Below are 25,181 nucleotides of genomic sequence, written 5' to 3' on the forward strand. Positions count from 1 at the left end.
AATGTTAAAGGTACGTACAAACGAACACATTTCCAGTGCTCGTGGGGGTGTACATTTAAACAAACTTGTTTTACTGGTAAGTTTACTGTTTAAATGCTCTGTAATGTACATTTTTATTAGTCTCCACAAGAGACCTCAGTAGTCTGGTAAACCACTCATTAACTAGCCCTTTAATAAAAACGTTAAGGATCTATTCCCTACACCTTAGCTTGGACTCGTTCATCTGAAACGCACAATCGTCCAGAACAAAAATACCAGTCACAATGAATCTTAAGGCAGGGATCTCAATGTTGGGAAGGCAGTAAGTATGCCGTTTTTCATTCAGACCACAACCCTTTCTCCATGTTAAGAGTGTTAGATTTGTTACTTTCATAGGTATAGTTGAAGTCGGAAGTTTACATAGACTAGTTAGTCATTAAAACTTGTTTTTTCAACCACTCCACAAATTTCTTGTTAACAAACTATAGTTTTGGCAAGTCAGTTAGGACATCTACTTTGTGCATGACAAGTAATATTTCCAACAATTGTTTACAGAATTCCAGTGGGTCAGAAGTTTACATACACTAAGTTGACTGTGCCTTTAAACAGCTTGGAAAATTCCAGAAAATGATGGCATTAGAAGCTTCTGATAGCCTAATTGACAACATTTGAGTTAATTGAAGTGTACTTGTGCATGTATTCCAAGGCCTACCATCAAACTCAGTGCCTCTTGGCTTGAAATCATTGAAAAATCTAAAGAAATCAGCCAAGACCTCAGAAAATAAATTGTAGACCTCCACAAGTCTTGTTCATCCTTGGAGCAATTTCCTAATGCCTGAAGGTACCACGTTCATCTGTACAAATAATATTACGCAAGTATAAACACCATGGGACCACGCAGCTGTCATACCGCTCAGGAAGGAGACGTGTTCTGTCTCCTAGAGATGAATGTACTTTGATGCAAAATGTGAAAATCAATCCCAGAACAACAGCAAAGGATCTTGTGAAGATGCTGGAGGAAACAGGTACAAAAGTATCTATATCCACAGTAAAACAAGTCCTATATGGACATAACCTGAAAGGCAGCTCAGCAAGGAAGAAGCCACTGCTACCAAACCGCCATAAAAAAGCCAGAATACGGTTTGCAACTGCACATGGGGACAAAGATCATACTATTTGGAGAAATGTCCTCTGGTCTGATGAAACAAAAATAGAACTGTTGGGCCATAATGACCATTGTAATGTTTGGAGGAAAAAGGGGGAGGCTTGCAAGCCGAAGAACACCATCCCAACCGTAGAGCACGGGGTGACAGCATCATGTTGTGGGGGGGCTTTGCTACAGGAGGGCCTGGTGCACTCACAAAATAGATGGCATCATGAGGACAGAAAATTATGTGGATATATTGAAGTAACATCTCAAGACATCAGTCAGGAAGTTAAAGCTTGGTCGCAAATGGGTCTTCCAAATGGACAATGACCCCAAGCATACTTCCAAAGTTGTGGCAAAATGGCTTAAGGACAACAAAGTCAAGGTATTGACGTGGCCATCAAAAAGCCCTGACCTCAATCCCATAGAAAATTTGTGGGCAGAACTGAAAAGGCGTGCGCGAGCAAGGAGGCCTAGAACCTTACTCAGTTACACCAGCTCTGTCAGGAGGAATGGGCCAAAATTCACCCAACGTATTGTGGGAAGCTTGTGGAAGGCTATCCAAAACATTTGACCCAAGTTAAACAATTTAAAGGCCATGCTGCCAAATACTAATTGAGTATGTAAACTTCTGACCAACTGGGAATGTGATGAAAGAAATTTAAGCTGAAATAAATAATTATCTGCTTTTAATCTGACATTTCACATTCTTAAAATAAAGTGGTGATCCTAACTCACCTAAGACAGGGAATTCTTACAAGGATTAAATGTCAGGAATTGTGAAAGACTGAGTTTAAATGTATTTGGCTAAGGTGTATGTAAACCTCCGACTTCAACTGTACATGTACTTCCATGCATTTCCCTATGGGGCAGAATATAATCACAATAAAACATCAAGGAGTAGGCAGTGATTTAAAACCAGCATACACACAAATAACATCAAGGAATTAGAAGAACCCTGGTTTAGGGACACCTTTAAGAAAAAAAATAAGCACTTTTCAGTATATTAAATAAAAACAATCGTGAAAAAATAATCTATCTGCAAAGCATCGATAAACATGATCTGAGGGTCTCTCTGAGGAGTGTCTCTCTCAAAGCGCCTTTTCTCCATGATCTGTTTTAGTCCTAGATGTCACACTGAAGATGGCAGTTCTGTGGAGGCGTGTATGGCTGTACATGGCACCAGTACGATGGGACTCAGATGGCCTCCGTTTGTGGCTGGGCTGAGGGTGACAGTGGAACAGGAGGTCTGCTGCTGCATGCCCTCCTGGTCCTCAGCCTCCATCTCCTCACACATAGAAACCACACCTCTACTGTCCTCCACTGGTCCTCCATTCTGGGCCTGCATGGGGTAGAAGTGTTTGTCCTTGTCCTCCACTGGGCTCCCTTGGCTGCTAGAGCAGTCCATAGCCTCTGCACTGTCACTGGGCATGGGAGAAGGAAGCCAGCTCTCATCTACTCTGTTCTCCTCCTCTTTCTTTACCTTTTCTTGACCTCCATGGTACGGCGGGATCTCTATCACAGCATATTTCCTGGCCCAGGCGCTGAGCACCTTCTGCCTGACCTCTTGGCCCAGCTGGGCCGGGTCACACTTGTAGAAAGTGGCAGAGATGGGACAGGAGGTCGGGGGGCAGGAGCCATCTGAGAGGGCCAGCTGGGGGGAGGCGGGCAGAGAGCGGCACTGCCTGCCGGTGAACCAGGTCTCCTGCCACATGCCCGGGTGTACGGGGGCTCCAGAGTGGGTCTGGGTCCCAGAGGAAAACACGCTGTCCTGGAGAGAGTGCAAGTCGAACATCAGGGAGAACACGGACTTGCTTGGCACGTCAAAGAACTTGATCTTGCCTCCGCACAGGTCCTCACGGGCATTGAAGGGGTTGATCTTGCGGGCCCCTGGCACAGCCCTGGGGCCTGGGTTGTAGTAAGGGTCATGGACATTGACCTTCCTGCCTGGCTTGCGGGAGAAGATGTCTGACTGGCTGCGGGAGAGCCAGATGTTGCGACGAGGACGTGGTGATTTGGGAGGGATCTTGTCGTCCTGTAGACCCAACGAGTTTAACCTCTTAATCCCCTGGACCTTTTCACCTGGACCTGGAGAGAGAGGGAGAGAGAAGCAACAGTCAAACATCTCTTCCTCACAACACATGGGATTGTTATGAAGTGTAAGTTCCCAATGTAACCACCAGGGGACAATATAAGCCAAGAACGACAGTACATGCAAGAGAAACAAACAAGGCACAGTCAAATTTTTACATTGAAGTAAATTGCATAGGTGGAAACATTATGGGACACATATGCAAATTGTTTATAAGATCTAATGTAGAAATACTAAATTGGACTGGGAAGCCGAAGGTAGACAAACAGTGAAGAGGGAATGACTGGCCGAGGAAGGAAAACTAGCTAAACAAAAGCAAAGTCCAGAACCGGTACTCCCATGAACCAAATTAGAAATGAAATAGAATCTGAGAAAAGACGAATGATTTCCAACATACTCTCTGTGTACATGGTGGTTCCCACTTAGCAACATTACTGTAGCTTATTCTTTGTTCACAAAATCGGGTGTTTGAGAAACACTTAAGAGCTTAGAAATGTACGTCATGTTAAATTGTAGTAAGGCAACTTGAACCTGCAAGCAAACACTATCATAACAGTAAAGGAAAGGACTGGGGAAAGTACATTACTCTTTGGGACAGAGCTGGGAGGGAAAGGACAGCCCTGGCTTGCCACTGGACCTATTTAGAGTAGACCTGAGGTACATCCAAAATGGCAGCCTATTCCCTATTTAGTGTGAGCCCTGGTCAAAAGTAGTACACTATAAAGGGAAAGGGTGTAATTTGGGAGGCAACCCTAGGGGATACGCAACAGGCAGATTACAATGTGGAGCAGCTACTGGCAGCCTCACTGCTGCTTGGTTTACAGCTTCTTCCTGGTTCCAAGAAACTATTTGTCTGCACTGTGCAGTCTTGACACTGTGCAAGAAACTGGGTGTCAAGTGGTGCAGGACTGTAGGCGAACACATGGCAGTCAGGGGGAGTTGCCACTATGAAAACCAATAATGTCAGGCGAAGTTTTAATGTCTGTACAAGTGCATCTGCAACACTAGATCACAGACTTGGAGATTCAAAATCATGTGTAGTGGACATTTAGGGGAAAGTGGTAACTGAGGGGCATCTTTACACTGTTGTAACTGTTTTAGGGAGTTCATCTGGTGGTGATGTTTGCAGTTTTGATAATGCTAATGTTATGCTATCCTCATAAAATTCAACTCGAGAATGAATAAAACAGTCCCACTGCCTTGGCAGTCAGTCTTCTGAAGGGGCCTTAGATATGAGGTGATTGAGACATCACCTTTGGGGATGGTCTTCTTGTCATTTTCCCCACTGAGGGGGATCCTCTCTCGTCCAGACTCCTCTGCCTTCAACCGACACAGGATCTCCTCCAGCCTCTTGACGAGCTCCGGGAACGAGGGCCGCAGCTTGGGGTCCATCTGGAGAGAGGGGATAGAGTAGCCAGGTCAAACAAGATAAGGGGGTACTACTAAATCAGATTATGTTACTAGTTTCTTTTCCATACAATCAAATACACATTTTGGAAGCAGTCGTGTGTTTTGGAATAATTAAGAGATTGAGGGCAGACTCACATTGCAGCAGTTGAAGGCCAGCTGTAGGAAGTCATGAGGACAGTCTCCTACCATGTGCTGGAAGGCATGATAATCCAGGCCAAAGTTCTATCAGGGAGGGAGAGGAGAGAGTGAGTTGGGGGAGAGGTCAGACAGGAAATCCATACTTTGGGATGTTATCCATGTTCATCTATTTTTGGCATCTAACCCAACATATTGAAAGATCTGTGCTCTTCTAAACCACCCCCGGTGCCAACATCATGTCAACTAGACCAGACATGAGCGTAATGAGTGTTTGTCTTATGTAATGTCAGGATGTATCAAGGCGATAGAGGACAGAGGAAACGGAACAATCCTCACTTCAGTGCGAGGAAGGTAATCGGGGTCAGCCTGTATTCGGGCAATGATCTCACAGAGGACAATACCGTAGGAGAACACATCCGCCTGGAAACGTAAGAAAACAGAGAGACAGACATTCAAGATGAGTTCTTAGCTTTTTTTGGGGGGGGTTGTAGGAGACAAGTGGTCCGGTTTAGTTCAGGGTGAGGTCAAGGTTTAGAGTTCAGAAGTCAGGGACCTACCTTCTCATTGTAGGGTTCATCTCTCAGCACCTCGGGAGCCATCCAGAAGGGAGAGCCCACCACCGCCAGCTTCTCCCCCTCACCACTGCAGGCACAACACAAGTACAGCAAGAAAGACGTTAGACTGGAGGTTGTCTTTTGACCATTTTCATCACAAAAATTAGCAGACAAACCAAACATTTGATGTTCCTTCTCCATGACTGTTTTGAGGAACAAGTCTATTCATGATCAGTTACAGTGCCTTGCAAAAAATGATCCAGACCCCTTTGGATTTCTTCACATTGAATTGTGTTACAATTGATTTAATTGTCATTTCTTTGACAACAATCCAGACAAAATATGTCAAAGTGGAAGAAAAAAAACATTTTTTAAAGACCAATAAAACGAAAATATAGTCGTTGCATAAGTATTGAGCTCCCTGAGTCCATACATGTTAGAGTCACCTTTGGCAGCCATTACAGCAAAGAGTCTTCTTGGTTAAATCTCCAAGAGATTTGCACACCTTGATTGTGCAATATTTGCCTATTATTCTTTTCAGAATTCTTCAAGCTCTGTCATGATGTTGGGGATCATGCTTCGCCAGCAATTTTCAAGTCTTGGCTTGCCATAGTATTTCAAGCTGATTTAAGACAATACTGTTACTCGGTCACTTAGGAACCGTCGATGTCTTCAACTCCAGCAACTTCAGTGTAGATTTGTTCTTTGGTCGTAAGTTATTGTCCTGCTGAAAGGTGAATTCTTCTCCCAGTCTCTGGAGTAAAGCAAACTTAAGCAGGTTTTCCTCTAGGATGTTGCCAGTGCTTAGCCCTATCCAGTTTATTTTAATCCTGAAAAACTCCCCAGTATTTTCCGATGTCAAGAATACCCATAACATGATGCAGCCACCACCATGCTTGAAAATAAGGAAGCAGTTACTCAGTGATCTGTTGATTTGCCCCAAACATAGGGCTTTGCATTTAAGCCAGAAAGTGTATTCCTTTGCCATGTGTTTTTGCATTATTACTTTAGTGCCTAGTTGCATACAAGATGCAGGTTTTGGAATATTTGTATTCTTCTTTTCACTATGTCATTATTGTGGAGTCACTACAATGTTGTTGATCCATTAGTTCTCTCTCATCACAGCCAATGAACTCTAGCCATTTTAAAATCATCAAATGGCCTCACATGCCGAGTAGACCGGGCATGCACGTGCATATTGATTTTGTCCAGCCACACCAGACGCGATCAGGACGCGCAGGTTGAAATATCAAAATGAGCTCTGAACCACCTATATTCATTTGGGGACAGGTCGAAACATTCATGGCCATTTAGCCCACTAGCTTGCTGTTGCTAGCTAATTTGTCCTAGAATAAACATTGGGTTGTTATTTTACCTGAAATGCACAAGGTCCTCTACTCTGACAATTAATCCACAGATAAAAGGGTAAACCTAGTTAGTTTCTAGTAATCTTTCCTCCTTCAGTCTTTTTCTTTGGATTTTATATGGAGGTTGGCAACCAACTTTAAGGTCCATTGCCACCATAATGCAGACGAGCAGTTTGGATGAAATGATTGAACAACATTTACGTGTAAATACATTTTGCAATGCTCGTGCAAGTAACGCGAGCTGTGTGGTCAGCATGTCATGATAACATCCCTAAGCAGTTTCATTCCTGTACTGCAGCTCAGAATGATGACTATCTTTGAGCTGTCTAGGTGGTTTAATACATAATGCACAGCATAATTAGTAACTAGACCATTCTTAAAGAGAGTCAATGTCTGATTTGTTATTGTTACCCATCTACCAATCACTGCCCTTCTTGATAAAGATTTTGAAATAATCTGTTTGAAATGCAATACTTGACTGAGGGACCTTACAGATGTATGCATGGGGAACAGAGGAAGAGGTAGTCATAATTATTTTTTACGTCAACCCCTATTATTTCACACAGAGTGAGTCCAGGATTTATTTTTTGGTGATTTGTTAAGCAGAATTTACTCCTAAACTAATTTAGGCTTGCCTAAACCAAGGGGCTGAATACTTGTAGAAAGGCTATATTGTAGTCGTTTAATTTTGTATTAATAAAATAAAATCCTCCATTTTGACAGAGAATTGTGTATATTGTTGAGTAACAATTGACAAACACATTTGAATCATCCTACTTTGTAACACAATAAAATGTGAAGAAATCCAAGGGGTCTGAATACTTTTGCAAGGCATATGTAATAAGTCCTAGCCAGGAGAGAGCGGGGCCTTCTTAACCTGTTCTGGTATTATTAGCCGAGCGCCCCAGTTTATTCCTGACCTGAACAGTACTTCATGTTCCTTCCTAATCAAATGGCCCCCTTCTACTGGCACTTGTCCATCCCTTTACCTCCCAGTCCCACATTAATTTCGTACAGAGGGATTTAACTGGACTGACTCAAAGGAGCAAATATGAAATAATAAAACACACACACGTTGAAGTCGGATGTTTACATACACTTAGGTTGGAGTCATTAAAACTCGTTTTTCAACCACTCCACAAATTTCTTGTTAACAAACTATAGTTTTGGCAAGTCGGTTAGGACATCTACTTTGTGCATGACAAGTACTTTTTCCAACAATTGTGTACAGACAGATTATTTCACCGTATCACAATTCCAGTGGGTCAGAAGTTTACATACACTAAGTTGACTGCCTTTAAACAGCTTGGAGAATTCCAGAAAATGATGGAATGGCTTTAGAAGCTTTGAATAGGCTAATTGACAACATTTCAGTTAATTGGAGGTGTACCTGTGGATGCATTTCAAGGACGACCTTCAAACTCAGTGCCTCTTTGCTTGACATCATGGGAAAATCAAAAGAGATCAGCCAAGACCTCAGAAAAGAAAAAGTAGACCTAAACAAGTCTGGTTCATCCTTGGAGCAATTTCCAAATGCCTGAACGTACCACGTTCATCTGTACAATAGTACGCAAGTATAAACACAATGGGACCACACAGCAGTCATACCGTTCAGGAAGAAGACGTGTTCTGTCTCATAGAGATGAACGTACTTTGATGCGAAAAGTGCAAATCAATCCCAGAACAGCAAAGGATCTTGTGAAGATGCTGGAGGAAACAGGTACAATATATATCCAGAGTTAAACGAGTCCTATATCGACATAACCTGAAAGGCCACTCAGCAAGGAAGAAGCCACTGCTCCAAAACCGCCATAAAAAAGACAGACTACGGTTTGCAACTGCACATGGGGACAAAGATCGCACTTTTTGGAGAAATGTCCTCTGGGCTGATGAAACAAAAATAGAACGGTTTGGCCATAATGACCGTCATTACGTTTGGAGGGAAAAGGGGGACGCTTGCAAGCCGAAGAACACCATCCCAACCGTGAAGCACATGGGTAGCAGCATCATGTTGTGGGGGTGCTTTGCTGCAGGAGGGACTGGTACACTTCACAAAATAGATGGCATCATGAGGAAAATTAGTGGATATATTGAAGCAACATCTCAAGACATCAGTCAGAGAGTTAAAGCTTGGTTGCAAATGGGTCTTCCAAATGGACAATAACCCCAAGCATGCTTCCAAAGTTGTGGCAAAATGGCTAAAGGACAATAAAGGCAAGGTATTGGAGTGGCCATCACAAAGCCCTGACTTCAATCCTATAGAAAATTTGTGGGCAAAATTGGTGAGCAAGGAGGCCTACAAACCTGACTCAGTTGCACCAGCTCAGTCAGGAGGAATGGGCCAAAATTCACCCAACTTATTGCGGGAAGCTTGTGGAAGGCTACCCGAAACGTTTGACCCAAGTTAAACAATTTAATGGCAATGCTACCAAATACTAATTGAGTGTATGTAAACTTCTGACCAACTGGGAATGTGATGAAAGAAATAAAAGCTGAAATAAATCATTCTCTCCACTATTATTCTGACATTTCACATTCTTAAAATAAAGTGGTGATCCTAACTGACCTAAGACAGGGAATTCTTACTAGAAATAAAATGTCAGGAATTGTGGAAAAACAGAGTTTAAATGTATTTGGCTAAGGTGTATGTAAACTCCTGACTTCAACTGTGTGTGTGATTATATATATATATATATATATTTTACTTTGGGATTCAATTTGAGTCTTGATCATGTCATGATCATGTTTGATAAATAAGCGTTTCTGTGGAAATGACTTACTCTTGGTTGGGAATCTTCTCAGCAAGACCAAAGTCTCCTACTACTGCCGTGTAGACATTCTCCTCAGACTTGATCAGGCAGTTCTGAGGATAAACAGTGAGCATACATTCCATCATCAGCTTCCATCAAAGCCCACATGCACAAGCCACCGATTTAGCCAGATAAACACATCTTACAATAACATTATGTACTCAGTTTCCAACTCCCAAGATTTGAAGAACAGAAACTGAAGCGTGTGTTGCTGTATATGAAGGCTGACTAGATCGATGATTCTTATCTCTGTTGTAGAAAGGAGACACAGGTGCATCTGAAATTGCAACCTATTCCCTATATAGTGCACCAGAAAAGTAGTGCACTATGTAGGGAATAGGTTGCCATTTTGGACACATCCATCCACAGTTAACAGCCACCCACTTTGGAGGTTAGGTCCCGGTGGAAAATGCCTTTGGAGTGCAGGTAGCCCAGGCCATTGGCGATCTCACAGGCCAGCTTGAGCCTGGCAGCCCAGCTCAGAGGCTTGTTGCTGTCCAACAGCTGCTCCAGGTTCCCACCGTTGATGTACTGGAGAAATGTCGAGAGAGAAAACACAATGCTCCCATTATTAAAATTATGCTTCCGTACAAAAGTACACATTACTAGTATGGCTTAAATGCACATTATCGTGAATTCAATTTCAATATATAGGCCTACTGTGTGTACCCTATATAAAAGGTAGAGAAGGTACTGCACTATAAGTCAAGTCATTGTTACAGCATCCTGTCGGTCATTTGGGGCTACTCTACACACCACTCCATTCCAAAAGACAGGTCAAAGAACTCAATTGAGTTACTCTGAGCGCTCTAAACATAGCATCAATCTCATGCCAGGCACATTTGGGGACAATGACAGTGACAGACACAGACGGGACTGTGTGCAGGGAAAGCAAAGTGAAGTGGGAATGTGCTAGAAAGTAGCTCCCTCTTTTACGTTGTGCATGTCAGCTTTAATCATGACAGGCTTGGCTGTGCCATTTACAGAACTACTATGGTGACAATTAATTACAGAGAGAAATGAAAGTGGACAAGAGTAACGAAGAGAGTAAGACAGACTGACTGACCTAATTTCTCTGGGCCTCCCCAGTGGTTCTAGACTGTTGTGTTTTAGTTTTCTTGGCAAACTGTCACAAATACTTCATTGATGGCTTAGGAAAGTTAACATAACTCAAAAAAGTGTCTGTGTTCACACAGCTGGAACTTGTAAATATCACAATATATGAACACAGCCTATACCGTTTAATGGGATTAGTGAGCAGAATTGGGTCTGCCCAAAGTGAAGAGGTTACAACGTCACTCACTTTTGACTTGTGCTTCAGTCTACCTTTGTTCAGGTAGAATGTTTGAAGTCGGCCTGATAATAAGTCAACCTAGACAATATACTGTCCAGGTAGGCCTATAGTTTACCATAGGATATGCATGCGATACCAGTGAAACAAATTAACTTCAAGTGTGTTGGATATTCATGTCCATGGGTCTAAGCTTAGGCACTAAAAGCCCCCCATGCTGTAAGGCCCTCTACACTACCTCCTCCGTCGTCCCTCCCCCTGCCCTGCAGACCATTCCCAGACGCAGGAGAGGATTACGTCGGCTTTACCTTACAAATTCCTCTGTAGCCCCCCTGCATCTGTCGTCTGCATGCCTAATGCTCCACTAGGAGCCTCCCCTAAATGGGTGAAGCCCAGACAAATCTTGCTGCCAGTTGGTCAGTGTGGATATGATCCACTCCATGCATCCAGTAGGTTTATAGACGAGACTCTCCAGATCAGAGGAGTGAGTGAAGCAGCGTAGGCCAACGCTAGGCACACAAGGAGGCCTGTTTTAGGTTATAAGGCCACATCACCCCACCTCCACCCCAAACCTTGTCACCCAGAGAAGGGAGTGTGAGGCCATTGACACGTGATCACAGATCAGAGACAGTAGGAGCAGTGGACAATAGGAGAAGAGGGGCAAAACCCAGGAAGTTGAAATGTCTTAACATGGAGTAACAAATCTACACGGATGCTATTCTTAGAATTTCTCTGAGGAAACTTTCCTCAAACTAAATAAAAGCCGGGGTACTATGGGGGGAAAAAAGCTAAGAAAGATGGAAAAGAAAATGGTTATTTCATTGTCTCGTGACCACTGCAAGCATCTTCAAATAATGTTGTAATCCCCAAGTGGGTCATGGATTACCCAGATTATAATGCTCCTAATCGGTATTTGCCTAATGTGTAGCCTAGATCTATCAAGCAGTGGGAAAGCAGTGCGGAGGTTACTGTGCCAACCCAACGGAGCCAAGGAGCTTTATACGGAGGAGTGATTGTATCTAAGCCTGTGGCTGCACAGTAACTTGACTCTTCATTTCCTACCATGGAGGTCCGTCAGGCCCATCGCTAAATTCAGGATCCAGTCAGAGTAAACAGTACTGGTAGCTAGCAGCAAGTTCTTATAACACAGCAGTAGCTACAAAACATAACCACACGATGCAGTGTTTTCATTATTCACAGCCTGTGGCGTTATGCTGCTGACATCAAAGCCCAAGAGACTGGGGGTGGGGTGAGCAGAACCGATAAACTGCGAGAGCGGTATCACAGACGTTTCCCTCTCTCCCTCCCTCTTCATCTCCATGGATCCACATATTGGATAACTTCATGCTATCGCTCACTTGACACGAGTGCTTGGGTGAATGTGATGTGGCAGACAGTCGTAAAGCTTTTTCCCTAACTAATCAACGCTAATCATTAGCAACAAGAGAGCATGGACACACACACACACACACGCAGGTTAAAAATAAGATGAGCTTGAAAACAAACCTTAGTCCTAATGGAACCCATCCCCAGGCTGCTCATTGAGAATATCAACACACAGCTTTATTTGTGCACATGTAAACTGTTCTTTCAGGCAAACACAAGGTTCTTTCAATTACAGGTCCCTGTACTGGGTGATGTGTCAATGTTCACCTGAGAAAAACCCCTGGGCACACAGTCAAACACCTTTTCATTATATTCACACCGCTACCTTTTAGAGGGTTCTACTTGTCTGAGACTTACTCATGTAATATAACATCAAACTGACTGTCCTGCAACATGACTCAGGAGGGGAATATGACAGTATTAGCTACATTAAAAGCAAAACACATCTTGGCCTATACTGATGCTAGAGGACCCATCACGTTTCTAGAATCACATTCCATTATCGAGTGGACAGAGAACTGAATAAGCAAACAGTGTGTCCCAACGTTCCAACCTGAAACATGACAGCCAGCGACAGTCAGCCTACGCCGGAGATACCCATTTTCTTTGTGTCTTAGAGCCTCCTATAGAACAGTGGTTCCTCTTACCTCGGTCAGAGCATGGAGCTGGCCTTCCTGAACACACACACCCATGAACCTAGAGGAAGACAAAACAAAGAAAAAAAGACTGGTCATGTTTCCATGTAACTACCACAGTGATACATGCGGTGGAGACATATTTCCTGTTGTGCCTCTCTCACGTTGCAAATTTCTTTTACAATCTTGATCTATATTGACATGACTAAGCAATGGGGGTCCAGAAAAAAAAAACATTTGAGTGGGCTGTGTATACATGTCTGTGTTTGCACAGGCAGCCCATTTCAAACTAATTGGTCTTTGAACCAATCAGGTCAGGTGTGATTGGGCAAAAGACCAGTTAGTGGAAAAAATATCTGACTTGGGCTGCCTGTGTAAATGCAGCCTCGGTTGTACAAAATGTCAATCTAGCCGAAGGACAATAGTCCTTTTTTTTTTATACCCCCTTTTCTCCCCAATTTCGTGGTATCCAATTATTAGTAGTTACTATCTTGTCTCATCGCTACAACTCTCGTACGGGCTTGGGAGAGACGTAGGTCGAAAGCCATGCGTCCTCCGAAACACAACCCAACCAAGCCGCACTGCTTCTTAACACAGGTGCATCCAACCCGTAAGTCAGCCGCACCAATGTGTTGGAGGAAACACTGCACCTGGCGACCTGGTCAGCGTGCACTGTGCCCGGCCCGCCACAGGAGTCGCTAGTGCTCGATGAGACAAGGATATCCCTACCGGCTAAACCCTCCCTAACCCAGACGACGCTAGGCCAATTGTGCGTCGCCCCACAGACCTCCCGGTTGCGGCCGGCTGTGACAGAGAGCGAACCCAGAGTCTCTGGTGGCACAACTACCAGAGACCACTACGCCACCCGGGAGGCCACAACATGGTCCTTTTGAGATAAAAATTACAATGCTCTTGGTGTGGAAATGGTTAAATATTTCTGCACTGGTGGGCTGCAAGACAAGACAAGAGGTGCAAACAAGAATGTCATTTTCAGGGGGAAAACAAGGTTCACTCTCTTGAGCTGCATTCAATCTCTTTTTCCTCTCTTTTCTTGAGATACTGCTTACAAATCTTAACAGGCCGGAGTCACAGTCAAGTATTTTTTTTCTCTAAATTACACAAATTGCCTGTATCAATATCCTAACACACGGGCCAGGCCGTATGCACAGCCAGTGTTGGAGCCGCTAGAGTTATGACCCAATAAACGTGAGACTTTGTGGGTCCTCAAAGGGCTCCTCAGACAAAGACCCCCTCATCCTCGTCTGCCCACCCCCACAGAACTGGCTGCAACAAAGCTGTGATTGTAGTACAGCACTTACAGACACTCTCGCTTTCCCACCCACCACCTACAGCAGAATGTGAGCTCTGTAGAATATCATCCAGTACAGAGACACATCGCGTGTTCAGAATGGCAGGAATCACAGAGAAACTTGATCAACCTCCAGGATCATGCAAAGCCTCAGTCAGCCGAATCCATGAGATTATTAAATTCACAGATTAGAAATAGCTGGTCATACAATTATGTATCCTAAACATTATGTCCCATCATGATGGGTTTGGTCAAATATTTATGCCCATTTTACAGGCTCACAACGCTACACGAAAATAAAACAGCCTTGGTGAGAAGAAAGTGAAAAGGAAAGGGCGTACATGTCAATGAAATCCAAACTCAGGATGTCGTTCCAGAAAACCATTGTTAATAGATTTCTGACCTGCTTTCTGCGGAATCAGGGAGATCAAGGTCACCCAACTGATTCCATTAAAGGCAAATGTCATTTTGACAAATAGCTACAGATCCAAATCTAAAAAATGACTGATATTTAGTCACATTCTAAAAAAATACATTTAAAAATGACAGATTAGGCTAGAAGTCCATAAGAAAAAAAGCCTACTTATGAATATGGCACCATAACTCAACTTGACTATCCCTGTATTTTACACAATTGTTTATATCCCCTTGAGATATAATTAATTCAACACTATTGCATAATATTTCAGAAGGAATTTTATGTTTCTTCAATGGACAGATCGATATACAAACTACACAAAATATTGATGATGGTGGTGTGCCGAAGAAAAATGATGCTGAATATAGTTAGTGGTAGACATCATTTTGTTTCCTGGAACTCACCGGAGGATATTGGGATGGGACAGTCTGTTCATCAGTTGGACCTCTCTCAGCATGTTGGCTCGATTACTGCTCAGTTTGTTCATCTTCAGAGCCATCACCTGGCCCGACACTCTGTGGCGCACCTGCAACAAACACAACAATCCGGTCATTTAGGCGATATCTAGGAGGTCACACTGAAAATATACACCTCTCTATAACCATACAGCTCCCTTATCAATATTCCCTTCTAATGAGGACACTACTCTCAAAACATGATCAATATTCCAAGATCATGGAGCATGACTTGCTCTACCCTTTCAACCTTTCATTCCAAATCCAGAAACCATAGCAATAGGCCTGCTGACTCCCTATTTCTACTGTGAACGAGGTCAGTTACTGGCCTTCCTTGCAGCATTATCTCTGATGTGATCAAAGACAAGTGGCTGACTGTCATCCACAGTTGTGCACTAGAAGGAACAGTGAGCCGAGGCTAAGAAAATGTAGACTATGCTTTGGTAGAGAATACATAGCCGAACACCTACAACAATACAGAACTCTCTCTGTATATCGCTAAGCTTAAGTCGGATTGATATGCTTTCTCAGAGGGCCATAACCACAGGAAGTTATGAATTAGGGTGAGAAAATGGTGAGCTTGATCTGCTACTGCTCACTTCCTCCAGCTGAAATATTAAGACATTGAAACCAACAGTCAAAGAATATACTAAATCGCTCCACTCAGGTCAAGGTCTGCAGGTACAATAATAGATACAATGCATATAAATGGTTATATACTGTGCATGTTATATTTTTCCTAATCACTATGATCACTTTCCTACAGATATGAGTTTTATATCAACACTGTTGGAGAGAGGAGATAAAAGGACGTTTGAGGTACAGAAAAAGGAAGCAGACTGATCTAGGCCTTATTTATGAAGCATTTGGATGAGTCTCTCCAATGACAAATGCTTCTTTAGCCACTCTTGAAGTTCAAGTACAAAGAAGGAGCTAGCCTTCCTCTTCCCTGGAGTAAGAAGCAGGCAGCAGATGGCCTCCTCTAGACCCTCCCCATTCACACTCTTTCCCCACCAGGAGAGAAAAGAGAAGAGTCTGACTCAAACAAAGACCCATAGGCTGCTCCAGCAAGGCCCTGCACTTCTAATCTGTCTCTCCAGCTAGTCAATACCTAGTCATGTTAACATGACACAGTCTAAGAAACAGATCATTCCATTGATTTCATGCATTTTCAAAGCAATGTAGATCTATTGTCCCTTTGCTTAGACAGATATGGAAACCTCATTACACAGTAAATATTTGGGTCCATTAAGTGAGACGACAAATCAAACTGACAAGCAACGAGGGTAAATATCATTGCACTCATAAAGCCCAAGTCATCACATGAGCCAGAACCATAGTATCTCGAGTGGAAAAGACTGTAAACAGCTAGGGATGCACAATATCGGAATCTGACAATTTTAGCTAAAAATGCCAACATCGGTATCGGCCCAATGTCTAGTTTAACGCCGATGTGCAAAACCAATGTCAAAGCTGACGTGCATACCTATATAATGTAGGTACATGACGTAATGACTAGAGGTCGACCGATTAATCAGAATGGCCGATTAATTAGGGACGATTTCAAGTTTTCATAACAAATCGGAAATCGGTATTTTTGGACACAGATTTATTAAAAATAAATGTTTTTACACCTTTATTTAACTAAGCAAGTCAGTTAAGAACACATTCCCATTTTCAATGATGGCCTAGGAACGGTTTTTACCTTGTCAGCTCAGGGATTCAATCTTGCAACCTTACAGTTAACTAGTCCAACGCTCTAACCACCTCATTACATTGCACTCCACAAGGAGCCTGCCTGTTACGCAAATGCAGTAAGAAGCCAAGTTAAGTTTGTAACTAGCATTAAACTTCTTATTTAAAAAAAACAATCAATCATAATCACTAGTTAACTAAACATGGTTGATGATATTACTAGTTTATCTAGCGTGTCCTGCGTTGCATATAATCGATGCTGTGCGTATTTGCGAAAAAGGACTGTCGTTGCTCCAATGTGTACCTAACCATAAACATCAATGCCTTTCTTAAAATCAATACACAGAAGTATTTATTTTTAAACCTGCATATTTAGCTAAAAGAAATCCAGGTTAGCAGGCAATATTAACCAGGTGAAATTGTGTCACTTCTCTTGCGTTCATTGCACGCAGAGTCAGGGTATATGCAACAGTTTGGACCGTCTAATTTGCCAGAATTTTACGTAATTATGACATAACATTGAAGGTTGTGCAATGTAACAGGAATATTTAGACTTATGGATGCCACCCGTTAGATAAAATACGGAACGGTTCCGTATTTCACTGAAAGAATAAAACTATATTAATGACCAAAGGCTCGTATTTCTGTGTGTTATTATGTTATAATTAAGTCTATGATTTGATAGAGCAGTCTGACTGAGCGATGGTAGGCAGCAGCAGGCTCGTACGCATTCATTCAAACAGCACTTTGTGCGTTTGACAGCAGCTCTTCGCAATACTTGAAGCATTGCGCTGTTTATGACTTCAAGCCTATCAACTCCCGAGATTAGGCTGGTGTAACTGATGTGAAATGGCTAGCTAGTTAGCGGGGTGCGCGCTAATAGCATTTAAAATGTCACTCGCTCTGAGACTTGGAGTGGTTGTTCCCCTTGCTCTGCATGGGTAATGCTTCTTCGAGGGTGGCTGTTGTCGATGTGTTCCTGGAAGCTATACTGTTACACTGGCAATACTAAAGTGCCTATAAGAACATCCAATAGTCAAAGGTATATGAAATACAAATGGTATAGAGAGAAATAGTCCTATAATTCCTATAATAACTACAACCTAAAACTTCTTACCTGGGAATATTGAAGACTCATGTTAAAAGGAACCACCAGCTTTCATATGTTCTCATGTTCTGAGCAAGGAATTTTAAACGTTAGCTTTTTTGCATGGCACATATTGCACTTTTACTTTCTTCAACACTTTGTTTTTGCATTTTTGCCGATTTAAAATCGGTATCTGCATTTTTTTTGGCAAGGAAAATATCAGATATCGGTATCAGACAAAAAAGTAATATCGGTGAATCACTTGAAACAGATGATGCTATAACATTATAATGGCCAAGGATCAAACAGCGTTTATAACATGGGTGAGCGTTCAGGTTAATAGAGGAAGAAATGTTTTTAGCATTTGTTCAACAAGAGGAATACATGTAGGGCAGCAGGCCCCAATCATGTTGAAGTTGGATGGGCATTCCCTCCCTAAAATACATGGTGTAATTACTTCCCCTCAGACAGCCTGGGGCACGAGCCTACACGCTGCCCTTCCCCCCACCAAGTCAGTGATCGGTACTGTGTGAGTGGTGTGCATTAACCCTTTGAATTCAATGAGTAGTGAATGAGCGGTCCCAAGGCAGACTGCTGTGACCATGCTCTGAGGCAGGCAATAGCCTACACTGTGCCGCATGGCTCCAGACCTAGCTTCTTTCAATTAAACTGAGGTTATCATTTACTATTAGATATGTAAACCGCTCAGCATTCTATTTCTGTTCCATCTGTATGTATGACTAAGATCCAAGACATGGGACATGGGTGGGTGCTGACATTATTGTGGTACTTGTGCAATCAAAAACAGAATACTCTGATTTCAGTAGGTAGGGCTGAATTCTATAGTCTACAACTAATTGCATTGAAAATAAAAATACAAATAGGCTTAACTTCCAAGAGCGCTGAGGGTGGAGGAAATGAAAACAGGAGTTACAACAAAAGTGAATGTAGGCAGTTTACTGATGTTTTGAGGTCAGGTTAAGGACTTGACCTATCAGATGTCAACAGCCATCTCTGTGCGAGTACCAACTCTGTCAAGGTTGGGTTAGTGTAATTTACGATACAGCACTTACCCGAGAACCATTGTAGCCTAACTACCAGTCCCATCACTAAACCTCTTCAGAGGGAGCTCTCCGAGGTGTAACCACATCGACATGGAAATATAGAAGGGCTTTTCGCTCGTCCCAAATCAGTCCATTGTGAGAGAACCGATCAATGAAATAGGGAGGCCACATGAGTATCTGCATGCTCTAAGGGCCTGTCTGACCTCAATAGGGGCTGGTCCATAACCTAACATCTCTGGGTGTTTTGGAGGGAGGTGCAGGGTTTTCCTACTCTGCACAGAAGTCAATGTATTAGCTAACTGTATTGCGGACCACTGACATATTTAATTATAGAATGAGGGCTGAACTCAGTGTATGAGATCATAGGTTTCTAAGTAATCCGGTGTGTGTCCTTATTGTCACACACCGGATAGGTGGAGTGAAATGACACACCATTGCTTTATAGTAGGGATAAGCAACTTTGCACAATAAAATCGTAACTTATCATGAGGAGCTACAATGGCTCACGGGACTGAGTACCCACATCCATACCCACACATGCAGTCAGAGCCAGCCCTAGCCTTTTGGGGGCCCTAAGGGAAATGTTGTTGCAAGGTTTTAGAGTTGATTTCCTGCAATTCTACAAAATTTTCCAACGGGGCAGAGAGAAATGTTTGCAGTTAATATGATATCTGAGAGAGAGTGACTAACAAAATAAATTTGCCCCCCCGGGCAATAATTTGACCGTGATTATGACCATGACTACAAGTTTAGATGGCTGGCTAGACTAATTAACCAATACATTTTTTGTTGTTGTTGCTGCTGACATGGGCTAACTGACTGACAAAAACTGCTGATGTACAACCAAATCTCAAAATGTCAGCCCAATTATTTTTCCACAAATTAATCTTTTGACCAAACACATCAGATCTTCTAACCAATCATGGTCAAAAGGCCAATAAGTGAAAAAATCAATATAAAAATGTGTCTGCCTGTAGAAATGCAGCCTGTGTACTGTTTGACATTTTTTAGGTACATGATGCAATTTAGGACATGTTGCATTTTTGCAACTGTAGGTCTCACAGGGTTAAGCTTAGATTAATTTAAAGTAGGGATGCCAATAATCTGAGATTTGTTTTGGTACAAAATCTCTTTCTCTGAGCAATCGTATTCATATAAAATCATTTCCCATTTTTTTAGCATACAAGATAGCTTGGTATTTGTGTTCTTTATTTTACCAGTTATTTTTTTATAGTTTGTTTTTATCATCTTTATCAAGGGTACCAATAACTTGAGGTGACTGTGTGTTGATATGAATTAATTACAGCACCTACCAGGCATAAACCTCTTGCATTTCAGGTCAAGCATAATAAACTCACTCTGTAGACCTCTGAGAAGAAGCCAGAGCCAATCCACTCGCAAATGAAGTCATCAAGGCGCGTCAGGCAGGAGAAGGCACTGATGAGGGCACGGTAGGATGAGGGGCACACTCTTCCCACCTGAGACGGGGCCCATTCCCCTCCTCCTCCACCATCCAGGTCATCGAGCCGGTCAGGCCTCATGGAGGGGAAGCCGGCGATGGAGTTGCGCTTGTTCCGATCCATCATTGCTTGTTCACTGTGAACTCTGTGGAGGACTCAATGAAAGTTTCACATTTTCGACAACTCCTTTGCAACCCTTTACAGCCCTAAGGGGAAAGAAACACAAAAATCCTATCTCAGCAGGCAGACTGAGGAAATGGTGTGTTTGCGTGGTTTACAGGCTGCAGAAGACCAGCCAGAAAACACAAAATGATTACAATTTTCAGCTGTTATCCATAGCACCTGTTCATCTGTAGCATCTGTATGGGAAAAAAAATGGTGATGCATGTACCCCTCAAGTATTGTAATTCATAAGTGTGTGTGGTGTGATCTTATACGCATGTCGTTCATTTAAGATGGAACACGTTGTGTTGCCATGAGGGGCATAATGAGCCTAATCTATTTAACACATTCCTCTAACATTTCCTACATTTTTTCCCTCAACAAGACAAAAAATAAAGACAAAAGCATTACTTTAGATAAGGTCAATCTTCTTAGACACACACGGCAGGGCTCCAACCCCACCGCTCTCAACAAGTTCACAAATAATGGCTCTAATAGGGATTGGTTGTCCAATTATATGAGATTAAGCCAAGATAAAGCTCAAGTACAAGACTGGGATCCAAAACAAACCAGGGAGCCATGAACAGGAATAAAAGGAGACATAAGAACCCCATAGTAATGATCATAGGAAGCAGCCCTTTGATTTATATTATTCAGGACCGCTGATTTTCCCAGCATGCACAGGTCTACTGAGTTTACTCAAAGGGCTGGTTGTCCTCCCCTTTTCTTGAGTTAGTGACTTCACTAGAGAGGATCTATTAAACTCTGGGAAAATAATTATATTTAATTCAGCCTCTTGTGAGATTCCCATCCCCCATCCAATCCCAAACTAAAACAACTGAAATCAAATCGTCCAGTTCAGGGATCTTTTTGCTGCTTGAGCCGTATCCTTAAAAAGGATGTTATCCTCCTCTACCTCTAAAAGCATCTTTGCCAATTAGCATTTGTATGATAATGATCAAACACCCACTGCCAAGAATGAGTAAAATAGCCACTTGAAACAAATCATCTTTTCAGAAGCAGAATGAATATATAACATATGAGTTAGTTCTTCCATTTGAATTGCTGCTAGGCCTTGTCTGGGTAAAAAAAGAAGAAGATACATTTCCCTTCATTCAAAGCAGAAACAATATAAATAACGGATGTCATTTCAAACCTTCCACAGCCACATTGTGGCTACTGTATACAGGCAGAGGGATTTCTCCAGTCTAAACACTAACTTCCCTCCCTAGCATCTCAGTAGTAGCTACACCTCATAACTGGTGAAAAACAATAAGGCCAGTGTGGACATAATGCATGCTTCCAAAGTGATACATCGCAGACTCAACTATAAAGGGACTCCGCAAGGAAAAGTGGAGGAATTTTAACAGAGGGCTGGGCCACTAATAAAACAAAAACAGATGGGACATCCCTGTGATCCCCTGAGGCAATGTTTTTTTAAACCTATACAGCTGTGTAAATGGGCTACAATAAAAGGTGTATATTGTAAATCATCCTAACAGGAGGGTCAGCTGGTTATGAGGAAGTGCAAGATTGATAATCCCCATTAAAAAAGGGATGAGTGGGTGAGGGTAGAAAACAGAAAGCATTATGTATAGGCCTATAAATGATAATATTGTTAGGTTTCTGTTGTGAAATAGCTAGTCAACGAATTGCATTCACCACATATGAGTTATTCTTAGTTTCACTATCTGAGCCTTATATGTTGTAAATGGTGCGTATCTGGGATGGCAACAGCATACCTGACATTCCTGAGATTTGAAATAATGACCGAGTCTTGTTCATAGGAGAGGGCCCAATTTCTCCCGATCTGGAATCATCAACCTATAACCTAGCAACGAATATATATTGAGCTTGGATACAATATGCTGACCAAACGATTGTCTAGTTAGTTACTAAATGGTCACATTACTGTTAGTTAATTTGAATGGCTGGCTTCGTTAACTAACGAGCTTGCTAAATTAGCTAGCAACCTCGCATGCTGGCAGCAGTGGCAGAGTTATCAAGAGTTCTTACCTTGTCGTGTGTCATTAAAACGATGAGATGATGGACTCTTCAACAACTTGATGAAACAGGCCAAACTTAGTTCCATCTCACTGCAATAATAACTCGCAGGCTATTTGATATACTCCCCATGAACGAGCCGGTAGAGTAACGTTATCTAGCCGGTTAACTTTATTGTGGTTAGTTGGCTAGCTCGCTGGTGTAGCTAGATACCGTTAGCTAGTTTAGTTTGTCAACAGTCTAAGACGACATGCTAGCTAACGTTAGCCACTCCAGTTCGCTAACAAACTAGAAGTTATGCAGCCAACGCCGAAGTAACTCTAGCTAACTACACGAAGTATAGCTGACCTCAAACCGTAAACTCACAGTCCCCTTTATGTGGCATTTTGTTTTCTCATTAGTAAGACACAATTGCCGTCTGCCGTGGTCCGATATTTCAACTGTTTGACAGCTCTGCTGCGCAGTGTTGTCTGGCTCCTTCAACACTCCCACTGACCTGCCCTCCTCCGCCTTTTCACGTCCAGATTGACAGCTGGAGCTTCCATTCACCGACGAGCCAGCGACACCGTTTTACTTTATGATGGGGTGTAATGTACAGTATTTTATTATCTACTGTGTTAGCTCGAATATTGATAGTAGTGTGAAAGTATATCAGCATTTTACCAGCTGTGAATACTAATCTACCTCTACTATGCATCGACTCTAGTCTACAGTTATTTCACATGTCTCTACTACCAATCACATAATTTGGTACATCGATGTTGCTCCAATTAAATAAAGCAATAACATCATCAATTGTTATGCCACAGATTGCGTAATGTTGTCAAATAATTCCCATGTTATTCTGAGTGAAATATTAGACTAGTTTTTCTACAGAAGCTTGACAACTCTAATATGGACATTGTCCGCCATCTCACGGAGGAACATGGAACTGAATGTTTCGAGAAGGAAACGCGAACCAATGAACGGACTGCAACCCGTTGATTTACGTAGCGATTGGCGGCGAGTAAACCTGTCAACGCGTTAAATTCCAGCTAACGCATGTGCCAAATGAATCGTATAGCAAAACTGAAAGAGAGATTATAACGGACTACAAAATGGCAAATGATGGCGTGGACTACACCATTGTGTTTCCAGATGCATTGGTCTCGGGTGAGCAATTTGTTATCGAGAGCCTTGCCAGGCTAGCTAGCTAACGACACGCAAAGTTACCTGTCACCTGAGTGTCACGCAGAGCCATGGCATGAGCTATTTAGTCAACGTTGGCTCTGGCAGGTTTGTCCATAATTCAGTGACTCAAAGGCTGCTTGCTAACGTTAGCTAGCTAAATTAGTTGTCCTGGTTAGGTAGCTAGCTAATTTACTAATCAGAACTTTTTTTTCTCTCTCCTTTCAGATAGACACTGGCATGGAACAAAATAACCAGTTGTCATGCTGCTGAGATGGGCTGGATGCAGAGACAAACATCATGCCAAGTACAGGTCAATTTATAACGAACATGTTGGACTTAAACTATTGTGGTGGTTAATGATTCCTGTCATTTCAATAAATGATTTATCTACTTCATTATTAATGTGTGACTTTACCTTTCCCCCCTTTTTGTTCCAGGGTTGTGTCAATATTTGCTACACAGGCCTTGAAGACAGTATTCTTCTCTGAATATTTTGGCTACAAGGAGCTGAGTAACACTGCCCTCAAACTGCTTGAGATACTCTATGATTACGAGGTGGAAAACAGTCCCATATTTTCCCATGTGTTCAGCAACGGGGGATTCATGTTTTAACGCTACATTGTTGTGCTCTTGCACAGTCATAAACAGTTCAGCACCCTCTGTATAGTTGGGGCTGTGGTGGACAGTGCCCCAGGCACTCGAAATGTGAGGGGGGCATTACGGGCTCTTACCAGCCACTCTGTGACCCAAATTCAATGTGATGCTGATGTATGTTCTCTTGGCACTGTTTGCTGTAACAGTTTTCCTGCCCAGGGTGGTTCTATACCCTGTGACCAAGTACATCCACAAGAACCACTACGATGCCATCCGGGAGAGCCTTCCTACCTGGCCACAGCTGTACCTGTACTCCAGAGCTGATCGAGTGATTCGGTACAGTGATGTTGACCTCATGGTCAAAACCCCTGCCCGTGTGAGCCACTTCCGTGACTTTCCAGAGGAGTACTCCAAGCGATGCCTGGCTTTCCTGACCAACTGCATGAAGGATTCAGAAGGGACCCACCAAAAACACGATACTTGATCCAGCATTGAAAGCACACTACTGTAACATATCTCATAAGTCTACAGCACTTCTGTTTTTGTGATTATACTGTAATGTTACACATGTACACTGCTGTTCAAAAGTTTGGGGTCACTTAGAAATGTCCTTGTTTTTGAAAGACAATCGATTTTTGGGGGGGGCCATTAAAATAACATACAATTGATCTGAAACACAGTGGACATTGTTACTGTTGTAAATGACTATTGTAGCTGGAAAATGCAAATATTTCATGGAAAATATACAGTTGAAGTTTACATACACTTGGTTGGAGTCATTAACTTGTTTTCAAACACTCCACAAATGTATTAACAAACTATAGTTTTGGCAAGTCTGTTCAGACATCTACTTTGTGCATGACACAAGTAATTTTTCCAACAATTGTTTACATACAGATTATTTAACTTATTCACTGTATCCCAATTCCAGTGGGTCAGAAGTTTACATACACT

At 42.4% G+C, this 25,181-nt stretch overlaps 1 protein-coding gene and 1 pseudogene across 4 annotated transcripts; one reads left to right on the forward strand and one right to left on the reverse strand.

Annotated features, from left to right (window-relative positions):
• Window positions 1–1,852: 1,852 nt before the first annotated feature.
• On the reverse strand, window positions 1,853–22,972 carry tesk2 (testis associated actin remodelling kinase 2). 4 transcript variants are annotated; one of them, XM_046359922.1, is made up of 12 exons: window positions 22,476–22,972; window positions 22,202–22,290; window positions 20,196–20,442; window positions 14,941–15,062; window positions 12,822–12,870; window positions 9,882–10,028; window positions 9,468–9,550; window positions 5,324–5,408; window positions 5,103–5,186; window positions 4,764–4,850; window positions 4,472–4,610; window positions 1,853–3,214 (listed from the first exon to the last, which is right to left on the reverse strand). In XM_046359922.1, exons 3-12 carry the CDS (start codon window positions 20,421–20,423, stop codon window positions 2,259–2,261), a joined length of 1,980 nt encoding a protein of 659 aa, XP_046215878.1. In that variant the 5' UTR covers window positions 20,424–20,442; window positions 22,202–22,290; window positions 22,476–22,972; the 3' UTR covers window positions 1,853–2,258. The 4 variants fall into 4 exon arrangements, with proteins under 4 accessions (XP_046215878.1, XP_046215877.1, XP_046215879.1 ...); XM_046359921.1 differs by having other exon boundaries at window positions 20,196–20,503; window positions 22,476–22,971; XM_046359923.1 differs by lacking the exon at window positions 22,202–22,290.
• Window positions 22,973–23,521: 549 nt separating this feature from the next.
• On the forward strand, window positions 23,522–24,902 carry LOC124040943 (annotated as a pseudogene).
• Window positions 24,903–25,181: the final 279 nt, after the last annotated feature.

Source organism: Oncorhynchus gorbuscha, linkage group LG08 (assembly GCF_021184085.1).
Source record: "Oncorhynchus gorbuscha isolate QuinsamMale2020 ecotype Even-year linkage group LG08, OgorEven_v1.0, whole genome shotgun sequence".
Taxonomy (NCBI): domain Eukaryota; kingdom Metazoa; phylum Chordata; class Actinopteri; order Salmoniformes; family Salmonidae; genus Oncorhynchus; species Oncorhynchus gorbuscha.

Bases quoted from the DNA above. Each gene is read 5' to 3' on its own strand.
- tesk2 (XM_046359923.1), bottom strand. From the start codon at position 20,423: ATGATGGATCGGAACAAGCGCAACTCCATCGCCGGCTTCCCCTCCATG. The intron at 9,551-9,881 runs GTGGGTGGCTGT...GTTTATCCTCAG, and splicing joins ACCGGGACCTAACCTCCAAA to AACTGCCTGATCAAGTCTGA. The intron at 5,187-5,323 runs GTAGGTCCCTGA...TTACGTTTCCAG, and splicing joins ATGAACCCTACAATGAGAAG to GCGGATGTGTTCTCCTACGG.